This window comes from Sciurus vulgaris (assembly GCF_902686455.1).
Source record: "Sciurus vulgaris genome assembly, chromosome: 13".
Taxonomy (NCBI): Eukaryota; Metazoa; Chordata; class Mammalia; order Rodentia; family Sciuridae; genus Sciurus; species Sciurus vulgaris.
In genome coordinates, this window is record NC_136474.1 from 92,570,932 (window position 1) to 92,584,392 (window position 13,461).

At 39.1% G+C, this 13,461-nt stretch overlaps 1 protein-coding gene across 2 annotated transcripts in view; it reads left to right on the plus strand.

Moving 5' to 3' along the window:
• The window catches only part of SOCS6 (suppressor of cytokine signaling 6), a 30,898-nt gene extending 21,489 nt beyond the window's left edge, over positions 1-9,409 (plus strand). For both annotated transcript variants that reach the window (XM_079109402.1, XM_079109403.1), the window contains exon 2: positions 3,778-9,409. In XM_079109402.1, coding sequence (XP_078965528.1) covers positions 3,902-5,509 — 1,608 coding nt within the window. In that variant the 5' untranslated portion in view covers positions 3,778-3,901 and the 3' untranslated portion in view covers positions 5,510-9,409. The remainder of the gene's footprint in view (positions 1-3,777) is intronic.
• Positions 9,410-13,461: the final 4,052 nt, after the last annotated feature.

Consider the following 13,461-nt stretch of genomic DNA (forward strand, 5'->3'; position numbering starts at 1 on the left):
TCTTTACTTTTCCTTTTTTGCCAAGGGAATGGCAAATAGTGTACTTACAGATTCAGGAACAATGGAATAGAATCCAAGATACTGAAATGGAAGGGTCTCAAAAGTAGATAATGCTTTTTTTTTTTTTTTTTATTCTTTTTGTTGTAGATGGATATGGGTCTTTATTTTATTTATTTATGTGGTGCTGAGATTCAAACCCAGTGCCCCATGCATGCAAGGCAAGCACTCTACCACTGAGCCACAACCCTAGCCCGATAATGCATTCTTACATACACAGAGGTATTTAAAACCATGCAAACTTGCTTACTTCCTATGCATCCATTTTTCTCTTTGTTGTTGAAACTGTCTTCACAGACATTTTTAAGCCTGCAGTTCTCAAAATGTGTTCTGTGGATCCCCTTTTATAATAAATATTTGCCTTTCTTACTACATTGAGTTTTATGGATGCTACAAAAGCAAATCAAGGTGGTGGCACCAAATGTAATAGTAGCAAACTTAAGTCACAGTAGTAAACTTAAATAATGATCATATGTTCTTTATTACCAAGCAGTTTGGTTAAAAAGAAAGAAAAAATTCCTATTGTACTTGATTGTGCCATTGACGAAACTATAAAACTATTAATTTCATTAAATCTTTATTTTAAGCACACATCTTTTTAAAATCCTTACCTTGAAATAGGTGTATTCAGACATGCGTCTGCACCCTAAACAAGAAGGAAGGCCAGCTCAAGGGGAAGTGCTTGCTGCCATTGTTTGAGTTGCTGGCAGAACTTACTGCCTTTTTCGCAAATAATGACTTTTTCTTAAAAGAACAATTGGAAACACACTATTCAACTTGTTTCAGTAGATATATTTTTGTAAATGATAAAGTGAGCCTGTCGCTTCCCTGAGGACAGGCGATGGTGGTGTTGCCAGTGGCACAGTTCGTACTTGCAAGCATAGGTCTCAGCTGTGAGCCCACCCACTGCTGCTGGCAACGTGGCCGCCACCAGGAGTTTCCTGAGGAAATCTGATGATATTCACAAATACAGCACGTGATGCTGTGTGATGAAGTAACTAATACACAGTGTTACAGAATCCTGCAGGAGTACAAGGCTAGTTCAGGATGCGCAAGAGTAAAACGATTTTCGAAACAGTTTCAGATTTTGCAGTACCGATTAACTTTTAAGAAATTTTCACTCGTTGAGGTTTGGTATAATATCAAAGAAATATCCACAGTGATGTGGAAAGGTTATAAATAAGATACATTCTTCTGTTTCCAAGTATGCTCAGAACTAGGCTGGATTTCTTCTTACACTTGAACTAAAACAACATGTTGTAAGAAATTCAGTGCAGAAGCAGCGCCAACTCAGCCATCTCCTGAGTCACGGAAGAGACTGGATATGTAAAGCAGTGCCACTTCTTCACTGCCTTCTATTATTGGGGCAGTATAGTTCTTTTCCATGAAATGTTACTTGTTAACACATAATGAGTATAATGTTTTAAGATGAATTATTAAATATTTTTAAATCTTCTATTTTTAATTTCTTGTAGGATAAATTTCAGTAGCTATAACCTGCATAATTTTGTGTTCTTAATAAGTTTTAGGAGAGTAAAGGGATCCTGGGTCTGAAAGTTTAAGAACCACCAGTTAATAGTCAGACAAGCAGGGCAGTTGGGGTAGGAAGTGTAGCCTTGCACTTCCCAACCATGTTCCGATTCTGGATCTGCTCTTTGCTGATAGCAGGTTATTTCACTGGGCAAATCTTAATACAAGACCCAGGTTCCTCATCTGTAGAATGGGAGTAATAGGACCATTTTGCTTGAAGGAAGTAGTGTGATTTGTCTTGATGTTATTCCTTAAAAAAGAGGTTGTCATATATAAAGTTTACTCTAAGTATCTAAAACCTTTTCCCTTGAACCATTATACATATTTTCAAACCATGTGTAAACTTAAAATTTTACAATTAGAAAAGCAGTAGAACTAATTCAGAACATTTACTTAGGCTTAAGACAGATGGTAATCCTATAAAAAGATGGCATATATTTTTGGAAGTGCAAACAGAAAAACAGATACTCTTAAAAATTCCAGAGTAATCTTTGCCTAGAAAATGTGGGAAAGAGATAAAAGACCATATGGTCTAATAGAAATTTATGTAGTTTTAAATGTCTAGGATTGAATTTTATTTCTTTATTACTGTTGAGTTGCATATGGATTGGTTGTTGAAAGGGAATAATTTTCAAGTAGATAACTGCCGACTACTTCCTGTGGTGCCAGTCTGTGGTACCGATGTGACAGTGGGAAGCAGAACCATTTGAACCCCAATTTTAGTGGGGTTAATTCAAATGTCAGTACTTGCCACTTTGGAATTAGCTACTGATTCTGCTGTGAGGGCGGTTACACTCACCTAGTGCTTGGGTAGAAGACAGTTTGTGGTGAGTTCACCTGAGTACAGCGTAATGTAGGTGGAGTGCCAAGTATTTAATTAGTATTTTATTTTTTCTATCATGTTCAAAGATATAGTACATGGCAATAAGACTGTTTTAAAATTGCTTTATTTAATGGAGAGGGTATTGCTGATGTCCCGATAGGTTGTCTGGTCTGAGTTTTTTCTTAGTAAGCATGTGTTCATACAGATTCTAGCTACACACCAATCAAGTGCTTTCTAAAACCTTTTAAAAGCAAATGTTTGTCAGATATCTCTTCTCTCTCAGCTGCAACCTTAGGTTATCATTGTTTCTAATGGGTTTACATTATAATTTATCCATTCATCTGTCTGTCTCACTTCTTGGATTAGGAGACCATAAATGATTTATTGACCTGTGTTTAACTGCGCAGTGCTGTGCTTGGAACAGGGGCTTAGTAATGCAGTGAGTTAATGAATGCAGTCAGTGTTTAAGGTACTGTCTTTTGCCAGGATGCTGAGGGCTGAGGCATGAGGTGAAAAGGTCCAGCCTGTGGCCTTTTGCTTCTCTGTACTAGGATCTGGGAATGCGACAGTGAATGAGCTGTCCTGCAGGATCTCATGAGTGTAAAGGGATGTTTTCAGGTAACTTTTCAGATTGTGGAACTCTTTTTATTTATATATTTTTAAAGATGTTTAACTATTTAGGGTATGTATACGTTGTTGGGGATGAACTTGGCTGGTTATATTCTCTCAGTTCTGTGAGTGTCTTCATCGACCGTCTTCATGGATTGGCCAGTAGGCAGAGGAGGGGAGTAGTCAGATTGAGTGTTGAAAGGTACACCTGAGTCTGTGTGGAGGTAGAAGGGGCGTCAGCCCTGGCTCATGTTAAAACAGAAAAGCAAGGTGCAAGAAGATAAAATAGGTGAGGGCTTGTTCTTAATGTGTGTTGGTGAGGGGATGCTGATGAACCTGGGGCCTCACGCATGGTGGGCAAGTACTCTACCACTGAGCTACATTCCTGGCCCTGTTTTATTTTATTTTGAGACTGGGTCTTGCTAAATTGCCCAGGCTGGCCCAGTTCTCTTGCCCAGCTTCCTGAGTAGCCAGGGTGACAGGCTTATACCACTGAGCCTCGCTTGTTCATAAATATTATCCAATTTTTGTAGCAGGCAGTGATCTACCCTGCAGGGTGTAAGAGGGAAAAAATCCCCATCTGACAGAGCTGACATCTCAAGTAAAGACTTGTGGTTCTTGTTCAGAAACTAAAAGGTTAAAACCGAGTAAAAGAAAACTGGTTGGAAAGTTTCACTTGAAAAATCAAATTCGCTTGTGTGAATTTTTTAATGTGTGTGTTTTGTCTTTTTTTTTTTTTTTTTTTATTTGTTTTTTAGAAAATGGCCCCAGTGGTCAAATAAAGCTGGAAAAATACATAGATGCAGCATTGCCGCCCCTCCAGATGTTCGGGTGTGATATTCCAGAGAGAAATTGATCCCTTGGATTAGGTAACTGGTCATAATGAAGAAAATTAGTCTTAAAACCTTTCGGAAGTCTTTTAACTTGAATAAAAGTAAAGAAGACACTGATTTCATGGTAGTACAGCAGCCGTCCCTCGCCAGTGAGTTTGGGAAAGATGATTCCTTGTTTGGTAGCTGCTATGGTAAAGAAATGGCCAGCTGCGATATTACCAGCGAAGATGAGAAAGGTGGGAAAAGCAGGTCCAAGAGCGAGAGCCTGATGGGCACCTTGAAGAGGCGGCTCTCCGTGAAGCAGAAGCCCAAGGGCAAGGGCAGCGCGCCCCCTGGGGGCCTGGCCGAGGAGGACACCTTCTCCTCCTCCTCCGCTCCCGTGGTCTTCAAGGACGTCCGGGCTCAGAGGCCCATCAGGTCCACCTCCCTCCGTAGTCACCACTACAGCCCCACGCCCTGGCCCCTCCGACCCACAAACTCTGAGGAGACCTGTATCAAAATGGAGGTGAGGGTCAAAGCTTTGGTCCACTCTTCCAGTCCGAGTCCTGCACTGAACGGGGTTCGAAAGGATTTCCGTGACCTTCAGGCTGAAACTGTGTGCCAGGAGCAGAATGGTTCCCTCAAGCGTTCGGACTCCCCCCACGGAGACCTGCATCTCCGCCTGGAGGAACACGTGCCTGTCGTTATCGGTCTTGTGCCTCAGGACTACATTCAGTACACCGTGCCTTTAGACGAGGGGATGTGTCCTTTGGAAGGATCGCGCAGCTATTGTCTGGACACGTCTTCGCCCATGGAGGTCTCTGCGGTTCCTCCTCAAGTGGGAGGGAGCTCTTTTGCCGAAGATGAGAATCAGGTAGACCAGGACCTCGTTGTTGCCCCAGAGATCTTTGTGGACCAGTCAGTGAACGGCTTGTTGATTGGCACCACAGGAGTCATGTTGCAGAGCCCCAGAGCAGGTCACGATGAGGTCCCCCCACTCTCGCCATTGCTACCTCCAATGCAGACCAATCAGATCCAAAGGAACTTCGGTGGGCTCACTGGCACAGATGCCCACGTGGCTGAAAGTATGCGCTGTCATTTGAATTTTGATCCTAACTCTGTCCCTGGGGTGGCAAGGGTTTATGACTCTGTGCAAAGTAGTGGTCCCATGGTTGTTACAAGCCTTACCGAGGAGCTGAAGAAACTTGCAAAACAAGGATGGTACTGGGGACCAATCACACGCTGGGAAGCTGAGGGGAAGCTAGCAAACGTGCCCGATGGTTCTTTTCTCGTTCGGGATAGTTCTGACGACCGTTATCTTCTAAGCTTGAGCTTTCGTTCCCATGGTAAAACACTTCACACTAGAATAGAGCACTCGAATGGTAGGTTTAGCTTTTATGAACAACCAGATGTGGAAGGACATACGTCCATAGTTGATCTAATTGAGCATTCAATCAGGGACTCTGAAAATGGAGCTTTTTGTTATTCAAGGTCTCGGTTGCCTGGATCTGCAACGTACCCTGTCAGACTGACCAATCCTGTGTCGCGGTTCATGCAGGTACGTTCTCTGCAGTACCTGTGTCGTTTCGTTATACGTCAGTATACCAGAATAGACCTAATTCAGAAACTGCCTTTGCCAAACAAAATGAAGGATTATTTACAGGAGAAGCACTACTGAAAGATTGAGAACCCTGCATCTTGCACTTTGGGAATAAGAAAAAGAGATTGAAGTACAGTTTACAACTTTCATTGCCATCAGAATCTTTTGCTGCCATAACTTTTAGTTTTATGTGTAAGAGTCATCAGTTTGTTTAGGGGTGGGGAACTGTCTGCAAGGTGTCTTGGGTTTATTTTGGTTCTTTAAAAAGGGATGTCTTGAGGTTCTAGAAGTGTGAATTATCTTTTCATTAGTGTGCAGAATAATCACAATGTGAATTATCAGATTCTCCTTAAGGCCCCCCGAGTCCTTTGCTGCTATCCACTGTGATTTTTATGCATTAAAAGCACATTTCATGTGTCTTCAACCCTAAGTAAAGTTGAATGAAACTTACAGAATAAAAATTGCTTTTTAAATAACCCATTTTCAAAAGTTAGTGTTGAATGAACATGTGATAAAACTATTTACATATACACTGAAAATGACTTTTTAATCTCATACTTTAAAAAGATTTATTTAGAATTATGAGTTGACATCATCTTAATGGGATGCAAATCTGCCACATATCTTTACAACACTCTTCTAAATTATTTTTAAGGTTGTGCTATTATTTTGGTTGTGAAAAGTTGTGTTTTTCTGTTGCCTTCATTTTCATCTTGTGGTTTGTCCATTTTAATAATGGCCTTACATTTAAAAATTGTAAAGAAATATATACCACAAATCTAGCAATCGTGGCCTTTTCTGTCATTAAACCCGGGTACAAATTGGCGTAGCGTAAAGACCTGTAGCTGGAACGATGACTACGGAAATGGGATCAGTTCCCTTGAGAGCATTGTTTTGTTTTGCCTGCACTGTTCCTTTGGTTAAATGTTTTATCTGTGATTTCTTTAGTCAACATTTTCTTGGGTGAACTTGATTTGAACTAATTTTCATAAATGAACTGGATTCTCTTACAATGTTAAAGTTTATATAAAAGTTTGAAATTGATTTGGATAGAAAAGATTGTATTAAAGTTGGATTTATATTTTTATTTTATGTAGTCACAATAAAATGTGCTAGATTTGACTACTCCTTTCCCCTGCCCCCAATAAAACAACCTTTAGTGACTTGAGTTGAAAAATTTTTGGAAATTGTGGAGCATCACATGAGAAAAAGGTGGAAACAATATCACATATACACAGAAGCCTGCTTCTTCTGTATCCACTGCAGTTTCGGAACAGGGTTTTCATTTGCTTCTTATTTTCATTGAACCATGTCTTGAGGAATTTAGCTTCACATTTTTTTCTCTCTTTGAATCAGTCAATGGGAAGGGATAGTATGCCTGAGAATTTTTAGTTATTTTGGAATGTAGAATGTTTGTTCACTTTGTGATTCTGCAATGCAGTATTTTCAGATTGTTCCATTCAGAAAACCTTTCCAGCTATACAAGCCTTAAAGCAAAATGCTGGACATTTCTTCCTGGTCACTTAAAGTTTTCCCATGTCTTCCCTTCTTTAAAACACGATGAAGGCCTTTGGTCCAAACTTGCTGGCTTTGTCATCAAACATCTCTGTATCCTCACTTTTTCCTTAGTTTTTTTTTTTTTTTTTTTTTTGGGGGGGGTGGGGGTAGGGGGGAATTGCTGGGGTTTATGCTAGGCACATGCTTTACCACTGATCTACATCCCCAGCCTCTCTGCTTTTTTAGAGACAGAACTGAGATATTACCAAGAAAAGGCACATCACAGTGTTATGGTATTTTGACTTAAAAGAGGAAAGGTACTTCATTTTGGTGGGATGCTGATTATACCTTATTACAAAGACTCATTTTCTGATGTTTTCACCTAGTAAGATGGAATATGGCGTATACTGTAATAATATAATTTAAGTGTTCACTATAAGCTATTTGGATTAAGAACTATTACAGAGTTGTAAGCTTGTAATCAAATTGATGCAAGACATTTAACTATTTTTTTTGCAAAACTATTTATTTTTAAACAACTTAAAATATATCTAGGGTGAGTTGGAAGTCTTTGTGCGTCCATGTTAGATGGCAGGTGTTGTCACGGTGCTTGTGCCCATGGTGAGTGTTGGGAGGGCTTCTCTGTGTCTGTGTGTCCTCGATGGAACTGGTGGTGCAGAGGCCTTGAGACCACACCTACCCCTCTCTGTGGATGTAGCCTGTCCCCCATTTCCTCGTAACGCCATGTGCTTAACATCTGCCCGCGTAGTGTCAGGATTATTCTGATCTCCATCTAAATGTTTTTTTAAAAGTGTATTTGGTGTTTTCTGGAGGGCACGTCTTGATATTGTTCTAATTTGGAAAGCCAATATTTGATGTAATTTTGTGTATTCATAATGCAAAATACCTTAAAGTAAATGCCCTATTGTAATTCAACTTGAAATTATTAGGTTCTGATCGTATACAGATAAAAATCAAAATATTTGCCAAGAAATTAAATTTGTAAACAGAAACATGTATTGCAAAATTCTCTGCTTATGTGTAGAGAGATACCTGTTTGACATAGGTATCTCAACATAATGTAGAAGACTGGCTTTTCGATTTGAAACAACCTGGTAAAAATGAAAAGGGGGAAAAGAGAAACCTTTTTTCTATAGCTTGGTCTAGTCTGATTATTGGAAGTTTGTGGATTCTCTTGAAAGGGAACTTAGATGATAAGGACACAAAACCTGTAAGTGATTCTCAAATATGTACTTAAAAGAAATTTGGGCTCTTGGAAAACAGGAAAGCTGTATCCATTTGTAACAATAAATGAATCAGAGGTTTGTTGGGGTTTTTAAATCAAATATTTCAACACAGCATGATGGAGGCTGGGAGCTCTTTTGAGGCTGTGACACTTAATGCATTTTTATAAATGAAAGAAAAGCTATGGAAAGTACTTGAAAAATGTCTCCTTTTTCTGTCTAAGGAAAACTGTTTTCTTTCTGCTTGGTGCAATATAAAAATTTAGAAGGTCACACATTATATCACAGGAAATGACCATAGAACTAAAAATAGTTTTAAGGAAACCAGCTACCCAGGGCAGCCCTCTTGCTGTTGAAGAAAATCACGTGCCAAAAGGCAAAATCATTGGCATATAGGAAATTAAACACAAAGTATACATTATATTTTCTGAGCCAATATTATTGAAACAGGATAAAAGTCACTAAAAACTTAAATAGGTTCATGCACTGACTCTGCTAGTGCCACAGCTCTGTCTTTTTAACAGTGCTTTCGGGAATGCCCATTTTAATTACTGTACATACCACACAGTATGTGAGAGATACTGCTTTATGAATGATTCAAAATAATATATTTTGATTTAAATCTTAATTGCTTTTCATTGAATGTGAAGTATGAATTTGAAAGTGAAATCACACTACCAGCAATAGACAGTTTGGTTGAATACTCTAATAAGGAACAATAGCGAGTTCCATAAATAACTTTAAAATTCTAAAGGTATTGGTACGCTAGTAATCACAAATTTGGTTTCTTTTAATGACTTTTTTAATCCTGTAAAGAGGTATTTTATAAACATCCTTTTTATTGCTCAAACATAACATGGCAAAATGTGTAGTCTCTGTTCCTGAAAAAGTGATCCAAATGCTACATCCAGAGATGATGAAAAATCCTTACAGAATTTTGTAATAGTATTCATTGTTGGGTTAAAGAAATTTCATAGTCGTTGGAGTGCCATGAAATCAATACTTGCAGTCCAGATTGCTGTAGTTTACACTTTTTCTGTATGTTTCAAATCAGGTGTGTGCCATTTGTACTGAGAACACCACAGAACGAACTATCCAAAGTCCATTGATTTTAATACGTGTTTTGGTTTGTAAACAAATTATAGTAATTTCTTGCACATTTTTGGAAATTAATTGTATAAGAGTTTATGTATCTGCTCTTAGATACAGTGTGTAAATAAAAATTTCGTTCACAAGACGTCTGGTAGTCTGTTTAATTTCCTGGTGTGGTGTCTAATTTGAATTTGTATCTGGTTAACTAAACAGTTTCTAGATGTCCTGAGAACTGGGCAGATACTGGAGAGTGCGAGCTACTAAATTTTATAGTGAAAAGGGAAAAATAAAATCCTTTCGTAAAGGAAGATGTCAGGAGTCGGCAGTGGTGCTGACCAGAGTGAGTAAGCAGAACATCTTACCAAAGACTAAATTCAAACTAGCACTATAGTGAAACCTCACTTAAAGAGGTCCAGGATGGGCCATAAAGTGTTCAAATTGTGATGGAAAACATGTCCCTTCTTTTGATTTTTTTTAGTTGTCAGTGGACCTTTATTTTATCTATATGTGTTGCTGAGACTCGAACCCAGTGCCTCACACGTCCTAGGCAGGCACTCCACCACTGACACAACTGCAGCCGGACATGGCCCTTCACAGTGTTTTGGGAAAGTAGAACAGTCATTTAGCAATTCCTTCATAAATGAGATTCCCAAATCCTCTGGATTCAACTCTGCTTTTAAAGTTTTTAAACGTGTTGGGTGAATATTTGTTTTAAAAATTTGTCCTACTTTATTAATAAATCACTTTTTAAAATTGTGGCTACTTCAAAGATGAATTTTAACCTGATTTTGCCCAGAATGTTAGAAATTTTGACTTCAGTAGAATCCAGGAAAATGTGGAGCTGTGACCTTAGCATTCTCCAGAGCTGGCATCAGTTGACCACATTGGTGTCATACTTTTGAGCTAGCAGGTGAGAATGGTCAGGCCTCAAGACTGTGGAAGAGACTGGACTTTTAAAAATGTATCCCACAAGCAGGAAAACATTTAAAAAAATGTTTAGTTATACATGATAGTACAGGGTATTTTGGCATACACATGGAGAGGAAACTGGATTTTTAAAACAACCAGATGTTTATTTTCTTTAATACATAAAATATTGCAGGAAAACAAGTTTCTTATTTCCCAATCATTGTAACTATTTGATGATTAAAGCCCCACATGAAGTAAAAAAAAAAAAAAAAAAAAAAAAAAAAAATTGCCAAAGTAGTTCCTTTCTGATGTAGTTAAGTCATAAAGATCCCCAAGCTTGCATCCGAATAATACGTAGCTTCATTCTTCAGGTTAAGCAAGAGTAGTCATTCCTTTGAATGCCTTTTATGGAGGGACACCAAGGACAAGACTGGACTGCTTTTATTGGTTTGGAGACCAAAGTGGGAGGTGCAGAACCACAGGATGTGCTGAGGAGAATAGTGAGGCTTGTAACTGTCCCCAACCCCACCCAATGCTGTTGCAGGTCCTGCAAGATAAGGGGTGGCTACTGCTAGAAGAGCAGGTAAGGCGAAAACGATACAGCCCCCAGCAAGTCGCCCTGCCTGGCAGTGCAGGCCAGTGTTCACCACGTCCCGGAGCTGGAGGGCGGAGGCCTTGTTTGCAGTGCAGCCTGGGTGGATGGGTCTCCATGTTCAACTCTTCATAGTTGTCTTGTGCCCTGTAGATTTTTCTTCCTTGAATGAAGTTTTTGTTCTCATTCACCACTTCTTGAAGTTCATTCATTCAACCAGCTAGAGAGAGGGGGAAGTTGCTGCTGCCCAGCTGGGTTGCTGAGGTGCTTGCAGTCCCAGATGGCCACCCACAGGAGGGTGAGAGTGGATGTACACACATCCCATCTGTGAAAGTGAAAGACTTCCCATGGCAGATATTTCACTGAACAAGGACCAACCTTGAAACATCCACAATTCGTCATTATGCTTACCTTTTTTTTCCCCCTCATAATTTTTGCTTCTGCTTTTCTTTGGCTTTTAACTGTGGATTAAAAGTAGTTTAATCCATATTTCAGTTGAATTTAGCTCTCTTAGAGTCTGTTATTTTGACCTCCAGTGTAGTTTTTGTATTTTTGTGAATTTTTAGGTTTGTTTAGAATTCATTACTTATTATTTTTTCTTATAATTTTCTATTTTTTTTTCAATCTTATTTGCATTTCCAGTTTGAAGGGTTATCCAACCTGAACCACCGTTTAAAAGAAAATTGTCCCATGTTTCCCTTTTCTCCTTTGGTGTGACTTGTCTCACTACTAGATAAGAAGCTCTTTTGGCACTTGCTGCTTTGTCCCCTCCCCTCGCTAACCCCCAGGGACAGTTTTCACAGACCTACTCTGAGAAGTTCTGTAGGGTCATTGTCTCCAGGCCACCTGCCTCTCTACGGAGAAAGGATTTGATGGAATGGAAGTATTGGTTTATGACATTTACACAATACAGTTCTCACAGGAAGATCAGTCATGAACCCAGTCATGCAAGCCCTCAGCAACCTTGTTTTCTTGTGGTTGGCAAGTGGTGAGCCCCGTTTGTCAGAATTACCACTCTAAAGTAGCTTTGGGGTATGACAAGTTCCTAGAAAACCAATAGATGCATATTTTCAAATAGAAGAATCATTGTTCTAGAATAAAAGAAAGCTTTTCTGGAATCAAGTAGTAGGATCAACAGATGAAATTAAAGAGCTGGAATTTGCACCAACTCTTCATAATAGCAAAGATGTAACTGTGTTTATTATCTGTGCTATTACCTAACATACATAACTCATGTCTTCAAAAACAGTCCTTAGTAAGGCAGGTACCCTTGTCCTCTTTATAGGTAAGAAAACTGAAGCACAGATGTAAACCAAGTCACAAAGGTAAGTGACAGAGCTAGGTTACAGTCAGTCTGGTTCTGAGTGCTGTTATTCACTGTGTTTCTAATCAGAGTTTTATATTATTTAGGACATTTGTGTGATTGTCAGAGAAAAGAACTTTAGTGTAAGTATACGAATTACTACTTTCTCCTCCAGGTAACTATTGTATTCTGCAGCTTAAAAGAATATGTCTTTGTAAGTAATGCCAGAGGTAACCATTTGGAGGTCTGAATGGTAGCATAACTGAAGGGCTTTATCTTTTATTGATGAGGAAGAGGAACGCAATTTTTTTTCCTGACCTTATAAAGATTGACTTAAGAAAACTACCTAATATGTTAATATGGGAATAAGATTTGGTTGGGGTCAATCGTAACACTTGAGAGAAGGATTTCTCCATGTGATTGGCACAAAAGGAAAAGTGCTCATTCTGCTTTTTTGCTAATGTATTTAATGCTAACATCAATTGCCTGAGACATTCATTGTTTCCTGTTTTACAGGGAGCCAGAGTGTTACGTTTTATAGCAGACCAAAGACTCTAGCCATTCTCTGACTTTCCTGTGCTCTGCTCAGCCAGTTCTCTTCCACTTCCTGTCGTTTTGTGATAAGCACACCCTGAGTGAGGACTTCCCTTCAGAAGTAGTCTAGCTATGCCCTCTACATTCTATCCTGGCTTCTCTCCTGCACCAAAGTAGAAGCATTAGCTGCCTATGTTCAGAGAGCTTGATTGTATTTGTTATGATCATTCTTTTTTTGGGGGGAGGCATTTGACCCCTGAGTCACGCCCATTTCTATTTTGTATTTTAGAAACGGTCTCACTGAGTTGCTTAGTGACTTACTTTTGCTGAGGCTAGCTTTGAACTCATGTTCCTTCTGCCTCAGCCTCCCAAGCCACTGGGATTACAGGCATGTGCCATTGCACCTGCATTTTATGATAAGTCTAAGGGAAATTTTCCCACTTGTGCTTTGGAAAAAAGCAATTTATTATGGGCTACCTCAACATCATTAAATCAGATAATCTTTTTGTCATGAATTGTGGAATCAATGTCCTAAGTGCTGTCAGCATATGGGATTAACTTGGACAGTTTGGGGGATTAGGACAATTAAGCAAAACAGAGTAGCTAAGGACTATTTCGAATACATTTTAATGTTTCTCATAGGGTAAGTCTACATGGAAGTGAATTCCCTCACCATCCATTTAACAGAAAGAATCTATTTGCTTTTTTAAAGATATCTTCATTTGATATAGGATTCTAAGTAGAGTCTCAGGCCCCCTTTTAGCACTTTAAAGGTATTCCATTGTCTTTCAGACTCCATTGCCTCTGATGAGAAGTCAGCTGTCATTTGTAGTGTTGTTTCTCTGTAAGTGATGTGTAA